This window comes from Orcinus orca, chromosome 8 (assembly GCF_937001465.1).
Source record: "Orcinus orca chromosome 8, mOrcOrc1.1, whole genome shotgun sequence".
Lineage (NCBI taxonomy): Eukaryota > Metazoa > Chordata > Mammalia > Artiodactyla > Delphinidae > Orcinus > Orcinus orca.
The window spans coordinates 84,381,342-84,406,358 of record NC_064566.1 but is presented as its reverse complement, the minus strand read 5'-3'; the positions used below and the strand labels follow the sequence as shown (position 1 = coordinate 84,406,358).

Genomic DNA, 25,017 nt, shown 5'->3' with positions numbered 1-25,017 from the left:
TAAAACTTTTTATTTAAAAAATTCAAATTTAAAGAAAAGTTGTAAGCGTAGTATGGTTAATTCCCTTCACCTTTCACATAGATTTACAAATTGTGAATATTTTGCTATGCGTTTTCTCTCTCACATGTTATCATTATTATTATTTTTGCTGAATCATTTGAGAGTAAGTTGCAGCCATCATGACTCTTTACCCTTACATGCTTCATTGCATATTTTTATTTTTTAATTTTTTTAATTTATAAAATTTTTTTTAATTTATTTTTTTTTAGAAGGTGTTGGGGGTAGGAGTTTATTAATTTTATTTATTTATTTTTGCTGTGTTGGGTCTTCATTTCTGTGCGAGGGCTTTCTCTAGTTGTGGCAAGCAGGGGCCACTCTTCATCGTGGTGCATGGGCCTCTCACTATCGCGGCCTCTCTTGTTGCAGAGCGCAGGCTCAGTAGTTGTGGCTCACAGGCCTAGTTGCTCCGCGGCATGTGGGATCTTCCCAGACCAGGGCTCGAACCCGTGTCCCCTGCATTAGCAGGCAGATTCTCAACCACTGCGCCACCAGGGAAGCCCATTCATTGCATATTTTTAAAGAGCAAGGACATTGTCTGTATCAGGGGTTGGCAAACAATGGCTCGTGAGTCAAATTCAGCCCTTATTTTTACAAAGCTCTTGAGCTAAAACTGGTTTTACATTAAGGGGTTGTAAAGAACAAAACCAAAAAAGAATATGTGGTAGAGACTATATGTGGCTCTCTGTGCCTGTAATATTTACTATCTGGCCCTGTTATAGAAAAAGTTTGCCAGCCCCTGTTTTATGAAACTGCAGTGTAAGCCTCAAATTCAGGAAATTCAACATTGTAAAATACTCTTATCATACTCTTATACAATCCATCATGAAATTGTGCTAGTTGTACTTTATAGTATTGTCAAAGAAAAACCAGACCCTGACAGTAGTTAAAGCAGCAAAACCAGATTTTACTCAGGAACTATTGCAACAGGGGAAAAGAGACCTCAGTATAGGAGTGGGCTCAATTTCAATACAAAAAGGAGAAATGGAGTTTTATAGGCAAGGAGCCTGGGATTGGGAATGGGGCAGTGTGGGTGGATAGAAAACTAAGAGGAAACATCAGTGGTAAGGGGGAATTCTGGCTAAACCAACCATAGGATTCTTGCTGAAGGCAGGCCAGGACGATCAGACATCACCTGGGGGAAAGATGCAGGAAGGAATTTGGTCAGATACCAAGGATGATCAGATATCGAGGGTGGGGGATTCGGGCTAAACTGACTTAGCAGAATTCTTGCTAAAATGGGGCTAGATCTAGAACATACCCAAGGATAGGGCCTATTTGGGCTCAGAGGAACCTGAGTAAAGTTTGGTCACGGAGAGAATCTGTCAGTACCTCTTGGTAAGTTTTCCCTCTGATCTAGGATTTGGCCCATTAACCTGCATTACACTTAGTTGTCAATTCTCTTTAGTCTTCTTTAATTTGAAACAATTCCTCAACTTTTCTTTGTCTTTCATGACATTTATGCTTTTAAGAAGGCCAGTTGTTTTACAGAATGACCCTAAATTTGAGTTTGTTCGATTGAATCTAATCTGAAAGAAATGGGTTATTCACTTTTGGCAGGAATGAATCCTTAGCCTTTTGAGGTGGAAGCATCACACTGCTAAAATTTACATATATTGTCATGTCACTTAAAATACTTCTGAGCTCTGTACTTATTAATACTGCCCTGGTTGGAGATTTTAGCTGATGCATTTTTATAAAAATTCAAGGAAGGGGCTTCCCTGGTGGCGCAGTGGTTGAGAATCCGCCTGCCGATGCAGGGGACACGGGTTCGTGCCCTGGACTAGGAAGATCCCACGTGCCGCGGAGCAGCTGGGCCCGTGAGCCATGCCCGCTGGGCCTGAGCGTCCGGAGCCTGTGCTCCTTAACGGAAGAGGCCACAGCAGTGAGAGGCCCGTGTACCACAAAAAAAAAAAAAAAAAAAAAAATTCAAGGAAGTGAACATGTAAATGAATTTGTAACCTGTCTTAAATGAGCCATAAAAACAGATGGCCTGATTTTGTGCACTAAGGATTAAATTTACCTGATTTCTTTTTCACAGCCATTTAAAATATTTTTAACTTTCAGTAATTGAAAATGGTGATGTGATCTAGTGGTGTTTAAAGTATTCCTGTAATTTTGAGAATATTCACATTTTCTTTTGTTTTAGGTTCAAGGATTTTTACTATTGGTACCATTTAAACTTAAGAGTAATAGCAGTACAACAAATACAAAATAAGAAATTACTTTCTATAGGCCTATGTTATGAAAATATTTTAATTTGTTCTGGGTAATAGTATAGATTACTTCTCCTAAACATCATCTTCATCAGATTATTTTCTTGTTAAATGTTAGGAGTAGGATCTCTGGAAGATTGACTTGCAGGTTAATATTTATTTTTAAACCTTTCTCTAGAATGAAAATTTTCTATAATAATTTCAGGGGAAAAAGAACCTTCAGTATTATTTTTAAAGGCTTCCACTGATACCCGTTATCTGTAATGTGATTTGTGTGTGTGTGTGTGTGTGTGTGTGTGTGTGTGTGTGTGTGTGTGTCAAGAAGAGAGAGAGAAGGAGGGAGGGAAGGGAAGGGAAGACACACAGAAACAGGAACAGAGAGAGACTGACCAAACAAATGGTATATCAACTACTGACGGGTTCCTTGGAATCTGGATGGAAGGGAAGATAAATTGAAAAAGCACATTTAGTGCACTTAAAAATACATATAAACTATAGAAATAAACCTTGATTAAAAACAGTTTGATCTCTGTGCTAAAAAAGCACTAGAAAGCACTACTGAAGAAGGTTGTTGATTAACGCGGCCAATTCCAAATACTTTTAATTCGATATATAGTTTACTATTCTAGCCAGCAGGCCCTAAATCAAATATGGCAAACTGGCAACACATGGGTCAAATATAGCAGTCAGGCTGTTTGGCTGGTGTGGTAGTGCTCAATGTTGTGGCATTTTAAAAAATTGGTTACACGTGAAAATTAGGAGCTTTTACACAAGAATCTGAATTTTCAGCTTCTTTTGAAAATTGAGAAGATCTGAAACCACAGTATCTTTTGGCAGCAGTAGCTGAGACTATCAATGGCTTTCTATAGGTGAGACCTACATTTTCAGATTCTCTAGAGTTCCTACCACTTTCTATGACTCCCTGAACTACGGCTGAGTATCAGTTGTCATTTATCATTGTGCTTGTACTGTTGTTTTTATCTTAAAACAGAGTTAAGTGAAAATTAAATATTTCTTAAACTCATGTCTGTTTTAAAAGTGGGGAAAAAAGGTAGAATGAGCAGGAACATGTGTTTTAAGAAAAATGGAAGAGAACACTGTTTTTTTAAATGAAGACAATTCCTATGTTTTTAATGGCAAACAATATATTTCTAAACAAATCTACCTGCTTCACTCATTTATGTTAGTTGACTAGCCTTGGGTTGCATTAGTTCACGAGTTTGTGTGAGCTCTCCTTTTAAATTATTTTTGGAGCATTTTCTTTGTGCCAGGCATTGTCTAAAGGCTTTACATATATTAACTGATTTAACTCATATCGTCACAGTGGAAAGTTTTTTTCGTGGTTTTGTCCCCATTTTTAAAGGAAATTGGAGCATAACTTGTACAAAGTTACAAAACCATTAAAGGGCAGACACAAGACCAGAAAGCCAGGGAGTCTGGCTTCAGGATCTGTGCTCTTAACCATACTGTTATAGCTAAACTTGTTTGCTCCCTTTCATCTGAATTTATACAGTGCCTTGTAGCCTTCAGACTTTTGTCAACTCTTAATGCAATAAATTTCCTTCTCCCTTCCATTCACTTGTTTTTAACATGTAGCTCAACTTTTATTTCCCTTATAATGTATAAAGATTTTTCTGACTGCAGTAGCCTGAAATAATTTCTCTCTTAACTCCTAAAGACTGTATTGTCTCCTACTGGCTTGTGATGTCTTTTCTATTGTATTGAACTGTTATTTAAATCTATAAAAATGTTTTTATCTTTTTTTTTTTTTTTTTTTTTTTTTGCGGTACGCGGACCTCTCACTGTTGTGGCCTCTCCCGTTGTGGAGCACAGGCTCCAGACGCGCAGGCTCAGTGGCCATGGCTCACGGGCCTAGCCACTCCGCGGCATGTGGGATCTTCCCAGACCGGGGCACGAACCCACGTCCCTTGCATCTGCAGGCGGACTCTCAACCACTGCGCCACCAGGGAAGCCCTGTTTTTATCTTTTTATTTAATATTTTCCCAACTAGATTATAATTTAAGTACAGGGGGAAAAAAGATGTTCAGAGACATGTAAAGAATTAATTATTTTTAACATATGGATTACCTCTTCCTAAAAATCTGAGATTGGTACCCAAAGCAGTAAGTACTGCTTGACCTTTGCCTAAGATTTAACTCTAGGCAAGTGAAGTCATTGACTTCAGAGAGCCATTATAGAGAGAACTACTTAGTACCCAAGAGAGAATTGCTAATAAGAGTTTCAAGATATTCATTGTTCTAAAATATCTTGACTTTTGTTCAACACCATAGTTTTAATCATTTTCAGCTATTAGAGTAACAATCATATAATTTCAGGCATTTTTCGCTTGCTTTTACTTCTAAAAAATTGCTTTTAGCATGAGCTCTTTTAAAAGAGCCATTCTCCCAACTCGTTTTATGAGACTGGCATTACCCTGACACCAAAATTTGTTAAGGACATTACAACAAAATAAAATTACAGACCAGTATCTCTCAGAGATGGTAGAAGTCCTTGACAAAATATTAGAAAATCCAATCCTGCAATATATAAAAAAGAAAACACATCAAGACTAAGTGGAGTTTATCCCAGGATTGTAAGATAGGTTTAACATTTGGAAACCGAACATTAAAAGAACAAAAGAGAAAAAGTATATAATCATGTCATCTTGATTGATGCAGAAAATGTATTTGACAGAATTCAGCATCCACTCATGATAAAAACTTGGCAAACCAGGTTAAGAAGGAAACTTCTTCAGTCTGATAAAGGGCATCAATGAAAAACCCACAGGCAACATCATATTTAGTGATAAAATATTGAATGCTTTTTCCTAAAATATTGAACATGGCAGGGATTTCTGCTCTCATCACTTCTATTTAATATTGTATTGGATGTCTTAGTATAATAATCCAAGAGAAAGAAGTGAAAATCATATGTATTTGAAAGGAAGAAGTAAAACTCTTTATGATTGTAGATGTAGAAAATCCTAGGAAATCTACAAAGTACTAGAATTAATAACTAAATATAGCATACAAGTTTGTAGCATACAGGGTCAATAATCAAAAATTAATTTTGGGCTTCCCTGGTGGCGCAGTGGTTGAGAGTCCGCCTGCCGATTCAGGGGACACGGGTTCGTGCCCCGGTCCGGGAAGATCCCACATGCCGCGGAGCGGCTGGGCCCGTGAGCCATGGCCGCTGGGCCTGCACGTCCAGAGCCTGTGCTCTGCAGCGGAAGAGGCCACAACAGTGAGAGGCCTGCGTACAGCAAAAAAAAAAAAAAAATTAATTTTGGGGGAAAGAAATAAAATCCATTTTAAAATAGTATCAAGACCATGTTACCAAAACAAACTTGGGTTCACTTGCCCACACGCAGTAAAAGCCAGTCTACTGACATCAGGCTGTGGGTGAAGGAAAGTGGAGCATTTATTGTTGGGCACTGTACAACGAATCCGGACAGCTAGTGCTCAAAAAGCCCAAACTCCTCAATGGGTTTCAGCAAAGTTTTGTTTTGTTTTTTTCAGTATGCGGGCCTCTCACTGTTGTGGCCTCTCCCGTTGCGGAGCACAGGCTCTGGATGTGCAGGCTGAGAGGCCATGGCTCACGGGCCTAGCCACTCCATGGCATGTGGGATCCTCCCGGACCAGGGCACGAACCCGTGTCCCCTGCATCAGCAGGCGGACTCTCAACCACTGCGCCACCAGGGAAACCCCAGCAAAGTATTTTTAAAGGCAGGGTGAGGGAGGGGTATCCCAGGGTATGTGATTAGCCTGTGCACAGTTCTCTGATTGGTTGATGTTGAAGTAACAGGGTGGTGTTACAGGGGTTAATATTATCAATCCTTAGGTGCCAGTAGGTCATGGGTGCTCATGGTCATCAAGTAGTTAATTTCTTTCATTTAGTAGGGGTTTTAGCATCTGTAAAACAATTCAGGAAATGTGCATCAGATACTATTATCTAGGTACTTCAGAGAGGAGCTAAAAGCAGAGGATGTGGGGGAGGGATCTGTCTGGGGAAGACCACATAAGGTCCTGCTCGGTTACAACCTGTAAAATACTTCTTTTCCAATACTCTGAATTAATTAGTTTCAAAAATAAACAGTTTCAGAAGCTGTCAGCCTGGAAATTCTGATTTTTTAATTAAGATTTTATTTATATATAACACTGTATTAGTTCCAGATGTACAGCATACTGATTCGCTCTATGTATATATTGCAAAACGGTCAACACAATAAGTCTAGTTAACATCCATCACCACACAGTTACAAATTTGTTTTTCTTTTATTGGGAACTTTTATGATATACTCTCTTAGCAACTATCAAATATGCAATACAGTATTATTAACTATCGACACCGTTATAGCACCCGGACTTATTTACTTTATTACAGGAAGTTTATACCTTTTGACCACATTTACCATTTCACACACCTTCCCCCACCCCACTTCACCCCACCCCACCCACCTCACAAACCACCAATCTGTTTTCTGTATGTATAAGTTTGTTTTATTTTTGTTTTACATTCCACATGTAAGTGAGATCATATGATATTTGCTTTCTTTCTCTGACTTATTTCACTTAGCATAATGCCCAGTTGTTTCCATGTCTTGGCTATTGTAAATAATGCTGCAATGAACATAGGGGGTACAGATATCTTTTTTTTTTTATTTTGCGGTATGTGGGCTTCTCACTGTTGTGGCCTCTCACATTGCGGAGCACAGGCTCCGGACGCGCAGGCCCAGCGGCCACGGCCCACAGGCCCAGCCACTCCGCGGCATGGGGGATCCTCCCGGACCGGGGCATGAACCTGCGTCCCCTGCATTGGCAGGTGGACCCCCAACCACTGCACCACCAGGGAAGCCCCCAGGTATCTTTTTAAGTTAGTCTTTTTGTTTCCTTCAGATAAATACCCAGAAGTGGAATTGCTTTGTTATATGGTAGTTATATTAAAATTTTTTGAGGAATCTCCATACTGTTCCATAAGGGTTGCACCAATTTATATAACCACCAACAGTGTACAGGATTGTCTTTTCTACACATCCTTGCCAACACTTGTTATTTTTGTATTTTTGATAATAGCCATTCTTTTTTTTTTCACAATTTTTTTAACATCTTTATTGGAGTATAATTGCTTTACATTGTTGTGTTAGTTGCTGCTGTATAACAAAGTGAATCATCCCCATATCCCCTCCCTCTTGTGTCTCCCTCCCACCCTCCCTATCCCACCCCTCTAGGTGGTCACAAAGCACGAGCTGATCTCCCTGTGCTATGCAGCTGCTTCCCACTAGCTATCTGTTTTACATTTGGTAGTGTATATATGTCAATGCCTTTCTCTCACTTAGTCTCAGCTTACCCTTCCCCCTCCCTGTGTCCTCAAGTCGATTCTCTACGTCAGCATCTTTATTCCTGTCCTGCCCCTGGTTCTTGAAAACCATTTTTTTTTTTAGATTCTATATATATGTGTTAGCATATGGTATTTGTTTTTCTCTTTCTGACTTACTTCACTCTGTATGACAGACTCTAGGTCCATCCACCTCACTACAATAACTCAATTTTGTTTCTTTTTATGGCTGAGTAATATTCCATTGTATGTACGTGCCACATCTTCTTTATCCATTCATCTGTCAATGGACACTTAGGTTGCTTCCTTGTCCTGGCTGATAATAGCCATTCTAATAGGTATAAGCTGGTAATCTCATTCTGGCTTTGATTTGCATTTCACTGATTAGTGATGTTGAGCACCTTTTCATGTACCCATTAGCCATCTGTATGTTTTCTTTGGAAAAATATCTGTTCAGATCTTCTGCCTATTATTGAGTTCTTGATCTTTTTTTTTTTTGCAGTGGCACATAGATTAAACTGTAGTCAGTTGTTTTCTATTTTCCCTTTAATTTACACTAGAATTCTATAGATAATAAATTTCATCTTAACTTGATCATATTTTTATCATGTTTGCTTTTTTTTTAAACCAGGTTTATCTTTTAGCCTTCCTACTAGTTTTGTAAGTGGTTGATCTACTACATTTACTATATATTTGCCTTTACCAATGAGATTTTACCTTTCACAGTTTTCATATTTCTTATGGTCTTTTCTGCTTAGAAAAGTCCCTTTAGCCTTTCTTGCAAAGCTGCCTTGGTGATGCTAAACTCTTTTAGCTTTTGCTTGTCTGTAAAACTTTTTAACTCTCCTTCAAGTCTGAATGAAAGCTTTGCTGGGTAGAGTATTCTTGGTTGTAGATTTTTCCCTTTCATCATTTTAAATATATTGTGTCACTCCCTTCTGGCCTGCAGAGTTTCTGCTGCATAGTCAGCTTATAACCTTATGGGAGTTCCCTTGTATGTAACGTGTTGCTTTCCCCTTGCTGCTTTTAATATTCTCTCTTTATCATTATTTTTTGCCATTTTAATTACAGTGTATCTGGGTGTGGTCCTCTTTAGGTTGCTCCTGTTTGGGACTCTCTGTGCTTCCTGCACCGGGATGTCTGTTTCTTTTCCCAGGATAGGGACGTTTTCAGCTCTTGTGTCTTCAGATATGTTCTCTGCCCCTTTCTGTCTCTCTTCTCCTTCTGGGACCCCTATAGTGTGAATATTAGTGCAATTGATGTGTCTCAGAGGTCTCTTAAACTGTCCTCATTTCTTTTTTTTTTTAACATCTTTATTGGGGTATAATTGCTTTACAATGGTGTGTTAGTTTCTGCTTTATAACAAAGTGAATCAGGTATACGTATACACATGTTCCCATATCTCTTCCCTCTTGCATCTACCTCCCTCCCACCCTCCCTATCCCACCCCTCCAGGCAGTCACAAAGCACCAAGCTGATCTCCCTGTGCTATGCGGCTGCTTCCCACTAGCTATCTACCTTAAGTTTGTTAGTGTATATATGTCCATGCCACTCTCTCGCTTTGTCACAGCTCACCCTTCCCTCTCCCCATATCCTCAAGTCCGTACTCTAGTAGATCTGTGTGTTTATTCCTGTCTTACTCCTAGGTTCTTCATGACATTTTTTTTTCTTAAATTCCATATATATGTGTTAGCATACAGTATTTGTCTTTCTCTTTCTGAATTACTTCACTCTCTATGACAGACTCTAGGTCTATCTACCTCATTACAAATAGCTCAATTTCATTTCTTTTTATGGCTGAGTAATATTCCATTGTATATATGTGCCACATCTTCTTTATCCATTCATCCGATGATGGGCACTTAGGTTGTTTCCATATCCGGGCTATTGTAAATAGAGTTGCAATGAACATTTTGGTACATGACTCTTTTTGAATTATGGTTTTCTCAGGGTATATGCCCAGTAGTGGGATTGCTGGGTCATATGGTAGTTCTACTTGTAATTTTTTAAGGAACCTCCATACTATTCTCCATAGTGGCTGTACCAATTGACATTCCCACCAGCAGTGCAAGAGTGTTCCCTTTTCTCCACACCCTCTCCAGCATTTATTGTTTCTAGATTTTTTGATGATGGCCATTCTGACTGGTGTGAGATGATATCTCATTGTAGTTTTGATTTGCATTTCTCTAATGATTAATGATGTTGAGCATTCTTTCATGTGTTTGTTGGCAGTCTGTATATCTTCTTTCGAGAAATGTCTATTTAGGTCTTCTGCCCATTTTTGGATTGGGTTGTTTGCTTTTTTGTTATTGAGCTGCATGAGCTGCTTGTAACTTTTGGAAATTAATCCTTTGTCAGTTGCTTCATTTGCAAATATTTTCTCCCATTCTGAGGGTTGTCTTTTGGTCTTGTTTAGGGTTTCCTTTGCTGTGCAAAAGCTTTGAAGTTTCATTAGGTCCCATTTGTTCATTGTTTTTATTTCCATTACTCTAGGAGGTGGGTCAAAAAGGATCTTGCTGTGATTTATGTCATAGAGTGTTCTGCCTATGTTTTCCTCTAAGAGTTTGATAGTTTCTGGCCTTACATTTAGGCCTTTAATCCATTTTGAGCTTATTTTTGTGCATGGTGTTAGGGAGTGATCTAATCTCATACTTTTACATGTACCTGTCCAGTTTTCCCAGCACCACTTATTGAAGAGGCTGTCCTTTCCCCACTGTACATTCCTGCCTCATTTATCAAAGATAAGGTGACCATATGTGCATGGGTTTATCTCTGGGCTTCCTATCCTGTTCCATTGATCTGTCTTTCTGTTTTTGTGCCAGTACCACACTGTCTTGATTACTGTAGCTTTGTAGTATAGTCTGAAGTCAGGAGCCTGATTCCTCCAGCTCCGTTTTTTTGTTCTCAAGATTGCTTTGGCTATTCGGGGTCTTTTGTGTTTCCATACAAATTGTGAGATTTTTTGTTCTAGTTCTGTGAAAAATGCCAGTGGTAGTTTGATAGGGATTGCATTGAATCTGTAGATTGCTTTGGGTAGTAGAGTCATTTTCACAATGTTGATTCTTCCAATCCAAGAACATGGTATATCTCTCCACCTATTTGTATCATCTTTAATTTCTTTCATCAGTGTCTTATAATTTTCTGCATACAGGTCTTTTGTCTCCTTAGGTAGGTTTATTCCTAGATATTTTATTCTTTTTGTTGCAGTGGTAAATGGGAGTGTTTTCTTGATTTCACATTCAGATTTTTCTCATTAGTGTAGAGGAATGCCAGAGATTTCTGTGCGTTAATTTTGTATCCTGCAACTTTACCAAATTCACTGATTAGCTCTAGTAGTTTTCTGGTAGCATCTTTAGGATTCTCTATGTATAGTATCATGTCATCTGCAAACAGTGACAGTTTTACTTCTTCTTTTCCAATTTGGATTCCTTTTATTTCCTTTTCTTCTCTGATTGCTGTGGCTAAAACTTCCAAAACTATGTTGAATAAGAGTGGTGAGAGTGGGCAACCTTGTCTTGTTCCTGATCTTAGTGGAAATGCTTTCAGTTTTTCACCATTGAGGATGATGTTGGCTGTGGGTTTGTCATATAATGCCTTTATTATGTTGAGGAAAGTTCCCTCTATGCCTACTTTCTGCAGGGTTTTTATCATAAATGGGTGTTGAATTTTGTCGAAAGCTTTCTCTGCATCTATTCAGATAATCATATGGTTTTTCTCCTTCAATTTGTTAATATGGTTTATCACATTGATTGATTTCCGTATATTGAAGAATCCTTGCATTCCTGGAATAAACCCCACTTGATCATGGTGTATGATCCTTTTAATGTGCTGTTGGACTCTGTTTGCTAGTATTTTGTTGAGGATTTTTGCATCTATGTTCATCAGTGATATTGGCCTGTCGTTTTCTTTCTTCGTGACATCCTTGTCTGGTTTTGGTATCAAGGTGATGGTGGCCTCGTAGAATGAATTTGGGAGAGTTCCTCCCTCTGCTATATTTTGGAAGAGTTTGAGGAGGATAGGTGTTAGCTCTTCTCTAAATGTTTGATAGAATTCGCCTGTGAAGCCATCTGGTCCTGGACTTTTGTTTGTTGGAAGATTTTTAATCACAGTTTCAATTTCAGTGCTTGTGATTGGTCTGTTCATATTTTCTATTTCTTCCTGATTCAGTCTTCGCAGGTTGTGCATTTTTAAGAATTTGTCCATTTCTTCCAGGTTGTCCATTTTATTGGCATAGAGTTGCTTATAGTAATCTCTCACGATCTTTTGTATTTCTGCAGTGTCAGTTGTTACTTCTCCTTTTTCATTTCCAATTCTGTTGATTTGAGTGTTCTCCCTTTTTTTCTTGATGAGTCTGGCTAATGGTTTATCTATTTTGTTTATCTTCTTAAAAAACTAGCTTTAAGTTTTATTGATCTTTGCTATTGTTTCCTTCATTTCTTTTTCATTTATTTCTGATCTGATTTTTATGATTTCTTTCCTTCTTCTAACTTTGGGGTTTTTTTGTTCTTCATTCTCTGATTGCTTGAGGTGCAAGGTTAGGTTGTTTATTCGAGGTGTTTCCTGTTTCTTAAGGTGGGCTTCTATTGCTATAAAGTTCCCTCTTAGAACTGCTTTTGCTGCGTCCCATAGGTTTTGGGTCATCGTGTCTCCATTGTTATTTGTTTCTAGGTATTTTTTGATTTCCTCTTTGATTTGTACAGTGATCACTTCGTTATTAAGTAGTGTACTGTTTAGCCTCCATGTGTTTGTTTTTTTACAGATCTTTTCCTGTAATTGATATCTAGTCTCATAGCGTTGTGGTCGGAAAAGATACTTGATACAATTTCAATTTTCTGAAATTTACCAAGGCTTGATTTATGACCCAAGATATTATCTATCCTGGAGAATGTTCCATGAGCACTTGAGAAAAATGTGTATTCTGTTGTTTTTGGATGGAGTGTCCTATAAATATCAATTAAGTCCATCTTGTTTAATGTATCATTTAAAGCTTGTGTTTCCTTATTTATTTTCATTTTGGATGATCTGTCCATTGGTGAAAGTGGGGTGTTAAAGTCCCCTACTATGAATGTGTTACTGTCGATTTCCCCTTTTATGGCTTTAGTATTTGCCTTATGTATTGAGGTGCTCCTATGTTGGGTGCATAAATATTTACAATTGTTATATCTTCTTCTTGGATCTATCCCTTGATCATTATGTAGTGTCCTTCTTTGTCTCTTCTCATAGTCTTTATTTTAAAGTCTATTTTGTCTTATATGAGAATTGCTACTCCAGCTTTCTTTTGGTTTCCATTTGCGTGGAATATCTTTTTCCATCCCCTTACTTTCAGTCTGTATGTGTCTCTAGGTCTGAAGTGAGTCTCTTGTAGACAGCATATATATGGGTCTTGTTTTTGTATCCATTCAGCCAATCTGTGTCTTTTGGTGGGAGCATTTAGTCCATTTACATTTAAGGTAATTATCGATATGTATGTTCCTATTCCCATTTTCTAAATTGTTTTGGGTTCGTTATTGTAGGTCTTTTCTTTCTCTTGTGTTTCTTGCCTAGAGAAGTTCCTTTAGCATTTGTTGTAAAGCTGGTTTGGTGATGCTGAACTCTCTCAGCTTTTGCTTGTCTGTAAAGGTTTTAATTTCTCCATCAAATCTGAATGAGATCCTTGCTGGGTTGAGTAATCTTGGTTGCAGGTTTTTCTCCTTCATCACTTTAAATATGTCCTGCCACTCCCTTCTGGCTTGCAGAGTTTCTGCTATAAGATCAGCCGTTAACCTTATGGGGATTCCCTTGTGTGTTATTTGTTGTTTTTCCCTTGCTGCTTTTAATATGCTTTCTTTGTATTTAATTTTTGACAGTTTGATTAATATGTGTCTTGGCCTATTTCTCCTTGGATTTATCCTGTATGGGACTCTCTGTGCTTCCTGGACTTGATTAACTATTTTCTTTCCCATATTAGGGAAGTTTTCAACTATAATCTCTTCAAATATTTTCTCAGTCCCTTTCTTTTTCTCTTCTTCTTCTGGAACCCCTATAATTTGAATGTTGATGCGTTTAATGTTGTCCCAGAGGTCTCTGAGACTGTCCTCAGTTCTTTTCATTCTTTTTTCTGCTCTGCAGTAGTTATTTCCACTATTTTATCTTCCAGGTCACTTATCCGTTCTTCTGCCTCAGTTATTCTGCTATTGATCCAATCTTGATTATTTTTCATTTCATTTATTGTGTTGTTCATCGTTGTTTGTTTCATCTTTAGTTCTTCTAGGTCCTTGTTAAGTGTTTCTTGCATCTTGTCTATTCTATTTCCAAGATTTTGGATCATCTTTACTATCATTATTCTGAATTCTTTTTCAGGTAGACTGCCTATTTCCTCTTCATTTGTTAGGTCTCGTGGGTTTTTATCTTGCTCCTTCATCTGTGGTGTGTTTTTCTGTCTTCTCATTTTGCTTATCTTACTGTGTTTGGGGTCTCCTTTTTGCAGGCTGCAGGTTCGTAGTTCCCATTGGTTTTGGTGTCTGTCTCCAGTGGCTAAGGTTGGTTCAGTGGGTTTTGTAGGCTTCCTGGTGGAGGGGACTAGTGCCTGTGTTCTGATGGATGAGGCTGGATCTTGTCTTTCTGGTGGGCAGGTCCACGTCTGGTGGTGTGTTTTGGGGTGTCTGTGGACTTATTATGATTTTAGGCAGCCTCTCTGCTAATGGGTGGGGTTGTGTTCCTGTTTTGCTAGTTTTTTGGCATAGGGTGTCCAGCACTGTAGCTTGCTGGTTGTTGAGTGAAGCTGGGTGCTGGCGTTGAGATGGAGATCTCTGGGAGATTTTCGCCATTTGATATTACGTGGAGCTGGGAGGCCTCTTGTTGACCAGTGTCCTGAAGTTGGCTCTCCCACCTCAGAGGCACAGCACTGACTCCTGGCTGCAGCACCAAGAGCCTTTCATCCACATGGCTCAGAATAAAAGGGAGAAAAAGTAGAGAGAAAGAATTAGTAGAAGTAGGAAGAGAGAAAGAAAGGAAAGAAGGCAGGAAGAAAGAAGAAAAGAAGGAAAGAAAGAAAGACAGGGAGGGAGGGAGGGAGGGAGGGACGGTGGGAGGATGGAAGGAAGGAGGGAAGGAAGGAAAAAAGAAAGAAGATAAAGTAAAGTAAAATATAATAAAGTTATTAAATTAAAAAATAATTCTTAAGAAAAAAATTTTTTAAAAAATGGACGGATAGAACCTTAGGACAAATGGTGGAAGCAAAGCTATACAGACAAAATCTCAAAGAGAAGCATAGGGCTTCCCTGGTGGCGCAGTGGTTGAGGGTCCGCCTGCCGATGCAGGGGACATGGGTTCGTGCCCCAGTCCGCGAGGATCCCACATGCCGCGGAGCGGCTGGGTCTGTGAGCCATGGCCGCTGGGCCTGCGCGTCCGGAGCCTGTGCTCCGCAATGGGAGAGGCCACAGCAGTGAGAGGCCCGCGTACTGCTAAAAAAAAAAAAAAAAAGAGAAGCATACACATACATACTCAAAAAAAGAGGAAAAGGGGAAAAAATAAATCTTGCTCTCAAAGTCCACCTCCTCAATTTGGGATGATTCGTTGTCTAAAGGAGGGAAGGACGAAGGAAAGAAAGAAAGAAAGAGAGAAAGAAAGAAGATAAAATAAAGTTATTACAATCAATAATAATTATTAAGAAAAAAAACAAACGGATAGAACCCTAGGACAAATGGTGGAAGCAAAGCTATACAGACAAAATCTCACACAGAAGCGTACACATACACACGCACAAAAAGAGTAAAAGGGGAAAAATTCCTAAATCTTGCTCTCAAAGTTCACCTTCTCAATTTGGGATGATTCGTTGTCTATTCATATATTCCACAGATGCAGGGTACATCAAGTTGATTGTGGAGCTTTAATCCGCTGCTTCTGAGGCTGCTGGGAGAGATTTCACTTTCTCTTCTTTGTTCTCACAGCTCCCAGGGGCTCAGCTTTGGATTTGGCCCCGCCTCTGCGTATAGGTCACTGGAGGGCGTCTGTTTTTCGCTCAGACAGGACGGGTTAAAGGAGCCGCTGATTCGGGGGCTCTGGCTCACTCAGGCCGCAGGGAGGGAGGGGCACGGAGAGCGGGGCGAGCCTGTGGCGGCAGAGGCCAGCATGCCATTGCACCAGCCTGAGGCTCGCTGTTCATTCTCCCAGGGAAGTTGTCCCTGGATCCCGGGACCCTGGCAGTGGCGGGCTGCACAGGCTCCCCGGAAGGGAGGTGTGGATGGTGACCTGTGCTCGCATACAGGCTTCTTGATGGCGGCAGCAGCAGCCTTAGCTTCTTATGCCCGTCTCTGGGGTCCGAGCTTTTAGCCACGGCTCACGCCCCTCTCTGGAGCTCCTTTAAGCAGCGCTCTTAATCCCCTCTCCTCTTGCACCAGGAAACAAAGAGGGAAGAAAAAGTCTCTTGTCTCTTCGGCAGCTCCAGACCTTTTCCCGGACTCCCTCCCGGCTAGCCATGGTGCACTAACCCCTTCAGGCTGTGTTCACGCTGCCAACCTCAGTCCTCTCCCTGCGCTCTGACCAAAGCCCGAGCCTCGGCGGGTGAGCAGACAAGCCTCTCGGGCTGGTGAGTGCTGGTCGGCACCGATCCTCTGTGCGAGAATCTCCCTGCTTTGCCCTCCGCACCCCTGTTGCTGCGGTCTCCTCCGCGGCTCCGAAGCTTCCCCCCTCCGCCACCCGCAGTCTCCGCCCGTGAAGGGGCTTCCTAGTGTGTGGAATCCTTTCCTCCTTCACAGCTCCCTCCCACTGGTGCAGGTCCCGTCCCTATTCTTTTGTCTCTGTTTTTTCTTTTGCGCTACCGAGGTACGTGAGGAGTTTCTTGCCTTTTGAGAGGTCTGAGGTCTGCCAGCATTCAGTAGGTGTTCTGTAGGAGCTGTTCCACGTGTAGATGTATTTCTGGTGTATCTGTGGGGTGGAAGGTGATCTCCGCGTCTTACTCTTCCTCCATCTTCCCCTCGTCTCCTGTCCTCATTTCTTTTTATTCTTTTTTCTTTTTTCTGTTCAGCTTGAGTGATTTCCACTACTCTGTCTCCAGCTCGATAATCCATTTCTCTATATATCATCTAATCTACTGATTCCGTCTACTGTATTTTTTATTTCAGTGGTCGTATTTTTCAGCTCTGTTTGTTTCTTCTTTATATTTTCTAACTCTTTGTTAAAAATTTCTAACTTCTCACTCTGTTCACCCAATCTTCTCCTGAGTTCTTTGATGAACTTTACAATCACTACCTTGAACTCTCTGTTGGGCAGATTGCTTATCTCCACTTTACTTAGTTCTTCTTCTGGGGTTTTTATCTTGTTCTTTCATTTGGAACATATTCCTCTGTCACCTCATTTTGCCTAATTTGCTGTTTTTATTTCTATGTATTTGTTGGGTTATATTTCTCAATCTCAGAGAAGTGATCTTACCTAGGAAGTGTCCTATGGGGCCCAGCAGCACACTGCCCTTTGGACACCAGATCTATATGCTCTAGGGGTGCCCTCTATGTGGACTGCATGGTTCCTTAAGTTGTGGCGGGCAGACTACTGTGGGCTGTCTGGTAGACATGGTTTGTACTTTAATTATATGGTTGATACTTTTCTAGATGTGTAGTCAACATATCTGATTCTTGATAAAGCAGTATCAACAACTTTAGTATAAAATTATGCTTTTTAAAAGTTTGCTGAGATCTTTCAGGCCTGGCACATTCCCTGTGAGTATGAAACCCACTTCTATAGGCAGATAACCTTGGTAGAGTGGGTCAAGCAGACAACTTGGCTTTAGAAGATTTAGGTCTCAGAAATAAATTTAACAAAAGATATACAACACGTATACTCTAAAAATCATGAAACATTGGTAAGAGAAATTACAGAGCAAAATAAATGAAGAAATAGAGATGACATAATCATGGGTAGGGAACTTAATATTGTTAAGTTATCAGTTATTCCCAAATTGATCTAATGATTTAGTGTAATTCCAATCAGAATCTTAAAAGACTTTTTTTGTAGAAATTGATAAGCAGATTCTAAAATTTACCAGGAAACGTGAGTGATCAAGAATAATCCAGGGCTTCCCTGGTGGCGCAGTGGTTGAGAGTCCGCCTGCCGATGCAGGGGACAGGGGTTCGTGCCCCGGTCCGGGAAGATCCGACATGCCGCGGAGCGGCTAGGCCCATGAGCCATGGCCTCTGAGCCTGCGCGTCTGGAGCCTGTGCTCCGCAACGGGAGAGGCCACAACAGTGAGAGACCCACGTACTGCAAAAAAAAAAGAATAATCCAAACAATCTTGAACATAAGAACAATGTTGCAGGATTTATTCTACCTTACGTTTAAGATTTACTGTATATAAAGCTACCTAATCAAAAGAGTGTAGTATTGTTGTACAGATAGACAAATAGACCAGTGGGACAGAATATATTCATAGATATGGTGTCAGTTGATTTTTGACAAAGATGGCAACACAGTTCATTGTGGAAAGGAAAATTTTCAACAGATGGTGCTGGGACAATCAGAGCTCTATGTGGAAATAAAATGAGCCTTGATATACCTCACACCATTCACAAAAATTAATATGGGGTAGATCATAAATTTAAATGTAAAAACAAAAACTAGGAGATGTCTAGAAGAAAATACAAGAGGATACTTTTGCAGCTCTGGGGTAGGCAAAGTTTTTTTTTAGAAAGGTTTCAGAACACTGTAAAAGAAAAAGAAGACAAAATAACTGCATCAAAATTTAAAACTTCTGCTTATCAGAAGACAGCATTAAGAAAATGAAAAGCCAGGCTATACATGGGGGAAAAAGTATCCACAATACATATATCTAATAAAAGACTGGGTATAAGATTTGAACAGATCCTTTACCAGAAGGATCTATGAATGGCTAAAAAGCACATGAAAAGAAACAATATCATTAGTCATCAGAGAAATACAAATTATAACTGAAATTTCATATCACTTGCTACTTGCTAAAATGGCTAATATTTAAAACTTAGACAATACCAAGTGTTGGTGAGAATGTCAAGCAGCCTGAAACTCTCATATGTTGCTGGTGGGAGTGTAAAATTATGTGCAACCATCTTAGAAAACTGGTAGTTTCTTACACTGTGACCCACCAATTTCAATCTTAGGTATTTTCCCAAGAGTAATAAAAGTATATATCTGAAAAAGATGTGTATAAGCTTTATTTGTAATAGTCCCAAACTAAGAATGCCAAATATCAATAAACAGGAGATTTAGGATAAATTATGGCATGTTCATATAATGAAATTTTACTCAGTGATTAAAGAAAAACAGTGAACTGCTGAAACACACAGCTACATGGCTAGATCTCAAAATTATGTTCAATGGACAAAGCCAGATACAAAATAGTGCCAACTATATATGAAATTCAAGAACAGGCAAAATTATACAGATAGAAATCAGAATAGTGGTTGCTTTGAGGGGGGCGGGGAAGACTGACTGGAAAAGGGCACGAGGGAATTTCCTTGGGTAATTGTCTTGATTGGGATGGTGGATACATGGTTGTGTGCATTTGTCAAAATTCATTGAACTGTACACTTAAGATATGTGCATTTCACCCTATAAATTTAACTTTGAAAAGGCCATATTTTCTTACTAAATGATTCCTTTTTCCCGTTGAAAAATTTGATCTTATTTCCAAGATTCCCTTTAAACTTTCTTATAATCTACAATGGCTTGTACTTTTCTCTCTTTAGTTTTCAATCTTTGTTTTACTTATTTTATCTGTTAATCATATACTTTTTTGTTCCATTATCTGTTGTTTTCTGATGATGTCCTTGACTTGCAGCTAGATTTCACTTACTAAGAAAGATATATTAGAAATTCCAGTGATAATTATGTATTTGTCTGTTTCTCCTTTTAGATTTTGTTTTCACTTTTTGCTTTATATATTTTGAGGCTGTGCTATTAGTTAGATGCATACAAATATATAGGGTTTTTACATAATATTTTTCTGTTGGATTGACCCTGTTATCATTATGAAATGTTCCTTTTTATCTCTATTAACACTTATTGCCTTAAAGTCTACTTTGTCTGATTAGTATAGCTATACCACATGTCTTTTGGTTTTGCTAGGTATATGCAAAATATTTGTTTTTTGTATGTTGTATCTTTTTTTTCTATCATTTTCAACCATTCTCTGTCCTTATTTATAAGGTGTGTCTCTTGTAATCAGCACATAGTTGGATTTTTAGAAACATCCAATCTGAAATTCTTTGTTCTTTAATTGGATTTAAAGTCCTTTTACATTTAACATTACTGATAATTGGATTTAACTTTACTATCTATTTGTTTCCTCTTTGTTCCATCTGTTTCCTGTTTTTTCTTCCTTGGCATTGGTATTAATTAAGCATTTGTTATTTTTCTACTTTTCCCCCTTGCATAGTTTGTTAGCTGTAAATGATTACCCTGGAGCTAATTTCCTAAGAGACAAAGACTTCTATTTCTTTGATTTTTTTCCACAATGCTTAGCAATTCAGGGAATCCAATAGATATTTGCAATAAATTCTTCTAGATTTACTCTATTCACTTAATATTTTTAAAGGACATGAAATATTTTTCTGAATACAGTGTTAAATAAACTAATTTGACTGTTGTTTTTAGCATCACACCCAGAAAATTTGATACTGTTCAAGCGTCCAGGGGTCACAAAAGTGGAATTATCACTGGAGATGTTGAAGACTTAACTTTAAGCAAGAGGGGAATACGGACATCATTTACCTTTAGGAAAGTGAGGCAAACACCTTGTAATTGTAGTAAGTATATAATTTTGGTTCTCTTGTAAAATGTAGTAAGTATATAATTTTGGTTCTCATAGTAAATCTACTATGAAAATCTTTTAAAGTCCCATAAGAACTGAGAAGAGCTTTGTCTTAACTCCTCTAATGGCATTTCCTGTGTTCTGCCTTGTATTGTACTGACATATACTTTTCTTAACCACCCCTGTGGTTAGGTTTATAGTCCTTGAGGGCAGGGACTGCATCTTGCTCATCTTTATTTTCCTCAAACATAGTGCTTGAGCATAGTTGGATTCTAAATGAATATTTTATTTATTATAGTCATGGTTAAGAATACTACAGTTTGGGGGCATTAAAATATCACTTGTAGGGGCTTCCCTGGTGGCACAGTGGTTGAGAGTCTGCCTGCCAATGCAGGGGGCATGGGTTCGTGCCCCAGTCCGGGAAGATCCCACATGCTGTGGAGCGGCTGGGCCCGTGAGCCATGGCCACTGAGCCTGCACATCCAGAGCCTGTGTTCCACAACAGGAGAGGCCACAACAGTGAGAGGCCTGCGTACCGCAAAAAAAAAAAAAAAAAAAAAGATCACTGCACGGTGGGGAAAAAAATAAATAAATAAAATATCACTTGTACAAGAATAAGTTTTTTTGGAAACAGCTTGTCACATTTCTCAATTACTTCTCATTAACTTAACAGGGAAGTTGGAAATGACAAACTGTTCTATAGGAAGTGGATAACTTTAGGGGGATAAACAGTGTTTGTTTTAGTCAGTTTGGAAAGGAGTGCTCAAAAACTTGTCAAGGATGCTGTTCTGAATTGTCTGTATAAGTGCATCATGACCTGTATTTCTTGGACTCAAATAAAAACCCCTTGTGTTTTATAAATAATATTTTACAATAACAGTGATGTTATGAGCTTTTTACATCCTGGTGGTTTCAGTTATAGGTGGTATCTTAGCAGGAGCTTTTGGATTTAGTCATCTTAAAAACATTTTAAATTAAAAATCTTTATTATATGTATAAGATATTATTCTGTTAGGAAACTTGGACTCTTCATATTTGATAACTTCATGTTAGTGAAGCTTAAAATAGGTTTTAACAGGTTTTTGTTTCTTTTGCTAAAAATGTCACTGAGGACTTAAAAACAAAATTTTTTTATCAATTAAAAAATATTTATTTAGTATTTGATGAACATCTAACACTGCCAGTAGCTTTACAAGGTATAGAAAAATAAAGCATGGCTCTTGTTCTCAAGGAACTTGAAATTTAGTAGAAGAGACAAGTTAGTTTTCTTATGCAAATGTTTTTTTGTTATGGGCATTAATTTAAGGGTTGCTATAAGAAGCTCTGATTATATATTCAGTTTACAGATTTTTTAAAAGTTCAAGGCCATCTTTTGGATACTTTTGGTCAAAATTTGTGGATTTAAGTGATCCTCCTTTTACATAACTGAGATGTTCATAATTTCCAAGAGAATAAAATTTTTAGCAAGACCAGCTTAAGATAATTGTAATGTATATTGTAGTGTAATTGTAATTCTGATGTAACCAACATAATGTAACCCATCTGTTTCCACATGTATGTTTTAGAGCTCTCAAGCTTTCTGGGGCTACCCTTTTCTTAAATGTCTACATAAAGTGTTTAGAGCTTCACTTTACACATTAGTAGGGACTAGATAGTTCCACTCCCATTCAAAGTTTGGAATCTTCTAGTTATATTTAGGGAAAATTCCTGAAGCCATCAATTCTTTGCTGCCACATGCTTTCTAATTATTGCTAAGTCTTGTCTGTGGTTTCTCTGGGAACACTACTTCTTTCTTTATTCTCTAGTATACTACCCATAAAAAGATGTTGTGTGCCACAGACTGGCTGAAGACAAAGGGAAATTATAGCATAGCCAAGAAAAGGCAAGGACTCGAAATGAATATTAGACGTTATTGCAGAGAACAGGGAACACTTCAAAATTAATTTGAGACATTGTATCCTAAATTTCCTCTGTCATCTCCTCTACTTGCTGGTGTTCTCCTTAGGATTTGCTCATTCTATTGAAGGAGGCAACACAGTGTAGTCATTGAGAATGTGGATTCTGGAGTCTCCACTGCCTGGGTTCAAATCTTGACTCTATGACTTAACATCTTTGTCACTTTGGGATCATTATTTAATATTCCATGAGTCAGTTTCATCATCTGTAAAATGAATGTAATAATACCTATTCATAGTGTTACTGTGAGGATTGAGACAATATATGTAAACCGCTTCAAACAGTATTCATTAAATCTTGTGATTATTACCAAATCACACTTTGTTTCTAGATCTGGTTCTTCTGAGAGTCCTAGGGTCCCCAGAACTCCTACCAAGACAAAAACCCTAAATCCTGTTAATTGCTAAATTTCTTCTGGTTACACCAGGCCCATCAAGATGCTTTCCTGAATAAGAGGACCCTTAATCCCAAGATAAAATAGGCATCTGCATTATAAGGCATGCAGAATTACAGTCATATTTTGTTTCAAATGGATTTACCCCTTCTTATATTAGACCCCTCACATACATAATTGGACTTGCTAGGTAAGAACTACTTTTTTTAACTGATAAATCAGAGCCTATTTAACCCTAGTCATCAAACATGGATTGATTTGCTTTTTCTTTTGAGAAAACAATCATACCTTATGAATCATTTGGATAAAAATAATGGTTTAGCGACTTCCCTGGTGGTCCAGTGGTTAAGACTCTGTGCTTCCAATGCAGGGGGTGTGGGTTCAATCCCAGGTCAGGGAACTAAGCTCCCACATGCCACGTGGTGCAGCCAAAAAATAAATTAAAAAAACAAACAAATAAGTAAATGGTTTATATTGCTTTCTTTTATTCATTAGGTTACCCTTTGGTCTGTGACAGCCAGATGAAGGAGACTTCCACATCATTTCCAGAGAGTGATAAAGAAGCCTCACAACTGGAGCAAGAATATGTCCATCAAGTTTACGAAGAAATTGCTAGACACTTTAGCAGCACGAGACATACCCCTTGGCCACACATCGTGGAGTTTTTGAAAGCTTTGCCAAGTGGTTCATTAGTTGCTGATATTGGATGTGGAAATGGAAAATATCTTGGCATCAATAAGGAGTTATATATGGCAAGTAATTGTTGCTTCTGGCTTTCTTTTTGCTTTATTTGTAAGGGTTATTATCACCTTCGTCATGATATAATGCTGTGTTTTTAGGTCACTGCAGAAAATTGTAACCAACAGGTTGAAAATTAATGAACACTCCCATTCTTTTTTATTCCTCTAGAAATTTATGGGCATGCCATTATTTGCAGTTTTTTTTTTTTTTTTGGTCCCTTCAGATTTTGCTTTCTAAGATTATTTTATCAGTAAAACTGTCTTATATTTATAAAACTCTTTACAGGTTATAAAGGATTTTTATAGAAACCATTTTCTTTCCTAGTTCCTTGTAAGTATGAGAAGTATAAAGCAGATATTTTCGTCCATCTTTTATAAATGAAGAAACTGAGGCTCACAGAGGTTATATTACTTCCTTGGTGTTATATTATTAGAGGATGTAACTGGAACTTGAACCCATGACTTATGACTCCAAATCTAGTGTTCTTTTACTCATAATAGAAAAAAAAAAGGTTAGTATTTATTGTTGTCTTACTGTTGAGAAAATTAAACCTCAAGTAGATTAAAAATTTGACCAAGGTTATAGTGCTAGACCTAGGACTTGAACCCACTTCTCTCTGATGCCAAAGTTTCTGTTTTCAGTTGTTATAATTTCCTTTTCTAATGGATCACTTTTTTCTCTGCTGTGCTAAGAAGTAGGAAGTTCTCCCTGCATTAGTGCATTGTTGTAAGTACTTGTGTCAACACTGCTCTGTGAGGACTGGAGCTTCCCTTTCTCAAGATTAGGGGAGGAAGGACTAGAGTAAGGGGAGTATATAAGGAGAATGAGAGCAGTCTACCTTCATGGGCTGTTGTAGTATGTCAGATTGCTTGTAATCTTTATTTTAACCTCATCCTAGATATTGTACACCTACATGAAGAAAGAACAGTACTACTGCAATTGAGGAAAGGTAGACTTTGTGCATTAAGAGGCAGATGAAAGAATCGCTTTTCATCAAGAGAAGACAAGTATTCATATATTGTCATCATGTTTACAATTAAATTTTAGTTTATAAAGAGTAAGGTCTAGTGAATTAAGTTTGTTCATGTTGAAGAGGAAATAGGTTTTAGATTTGTCACAACTCTAACCACAGCTTAAAGTATATCTTCTGATGTTTTAATCTTAAGGTACTATCCAAAAATGTTTCTCAGGAAGCTCTGCTTTTACACTTTCTTGATGATAACCTGTGGCTATGTCTAGTCAGGTATCAATTGTGATAGTGAAACTAGGTTGAAGTCAAACACACTGACTTAGTCATATGATAATATTATCCTGTTACAGTTAAGAAAAATGATTTCTTGATAAACTGAACCAAAAACCTGAAGCTGATTCAAGAAGGAGTATATTCAGAAGAAATAGAAAATCATAAGTGTACTCACTCTCCATAATCTACATTCATTTTATCAGTGGCAGTCTGCATGTGTTCTTTCCTGTCTGCTCTTTCTGGAACCTACTGCCATTGTCTGACCTGTAGGGAAGGCTCAGTAGGTGTGGTTCAATGAATGAATGAAAACTACTTGTCT

The 25,017-nt window shown here is 38.4% G+C and overlaps 1 protein-coding gene across 4 annotated transcripts in view; it reads left to right on the top strand.

Moving 5' to 3' along the window:
* The window catches only part of ALKBH8 (alkB homolog 8, tRNA methyltransferase), a 74,328-nt gene that overhangs the window by 34,713 nt on the left and 14,598 nt on the right, over nucleotides 1-25,017 (top strand). For all 4 annotated transcript variants that reach the window (XM_033413414.2, XM_004284013.3, XM_049714089.1 and 1 more), the window contains 2 exons: nucleotides 20,208-20,359; nucleotides 23,210-23,466. In XM_033413414.2, coding sequence (XP_033269305.2) covers nucleotides 20,208-20,359; nucleotides 23,210-23,466 — 409 coding nt within the window. The remainder of the gene's footprint in view (nucleotides 1-20,207; nucleotides 20,360-23,209; nucleotides 23,467-25,017) is intronic.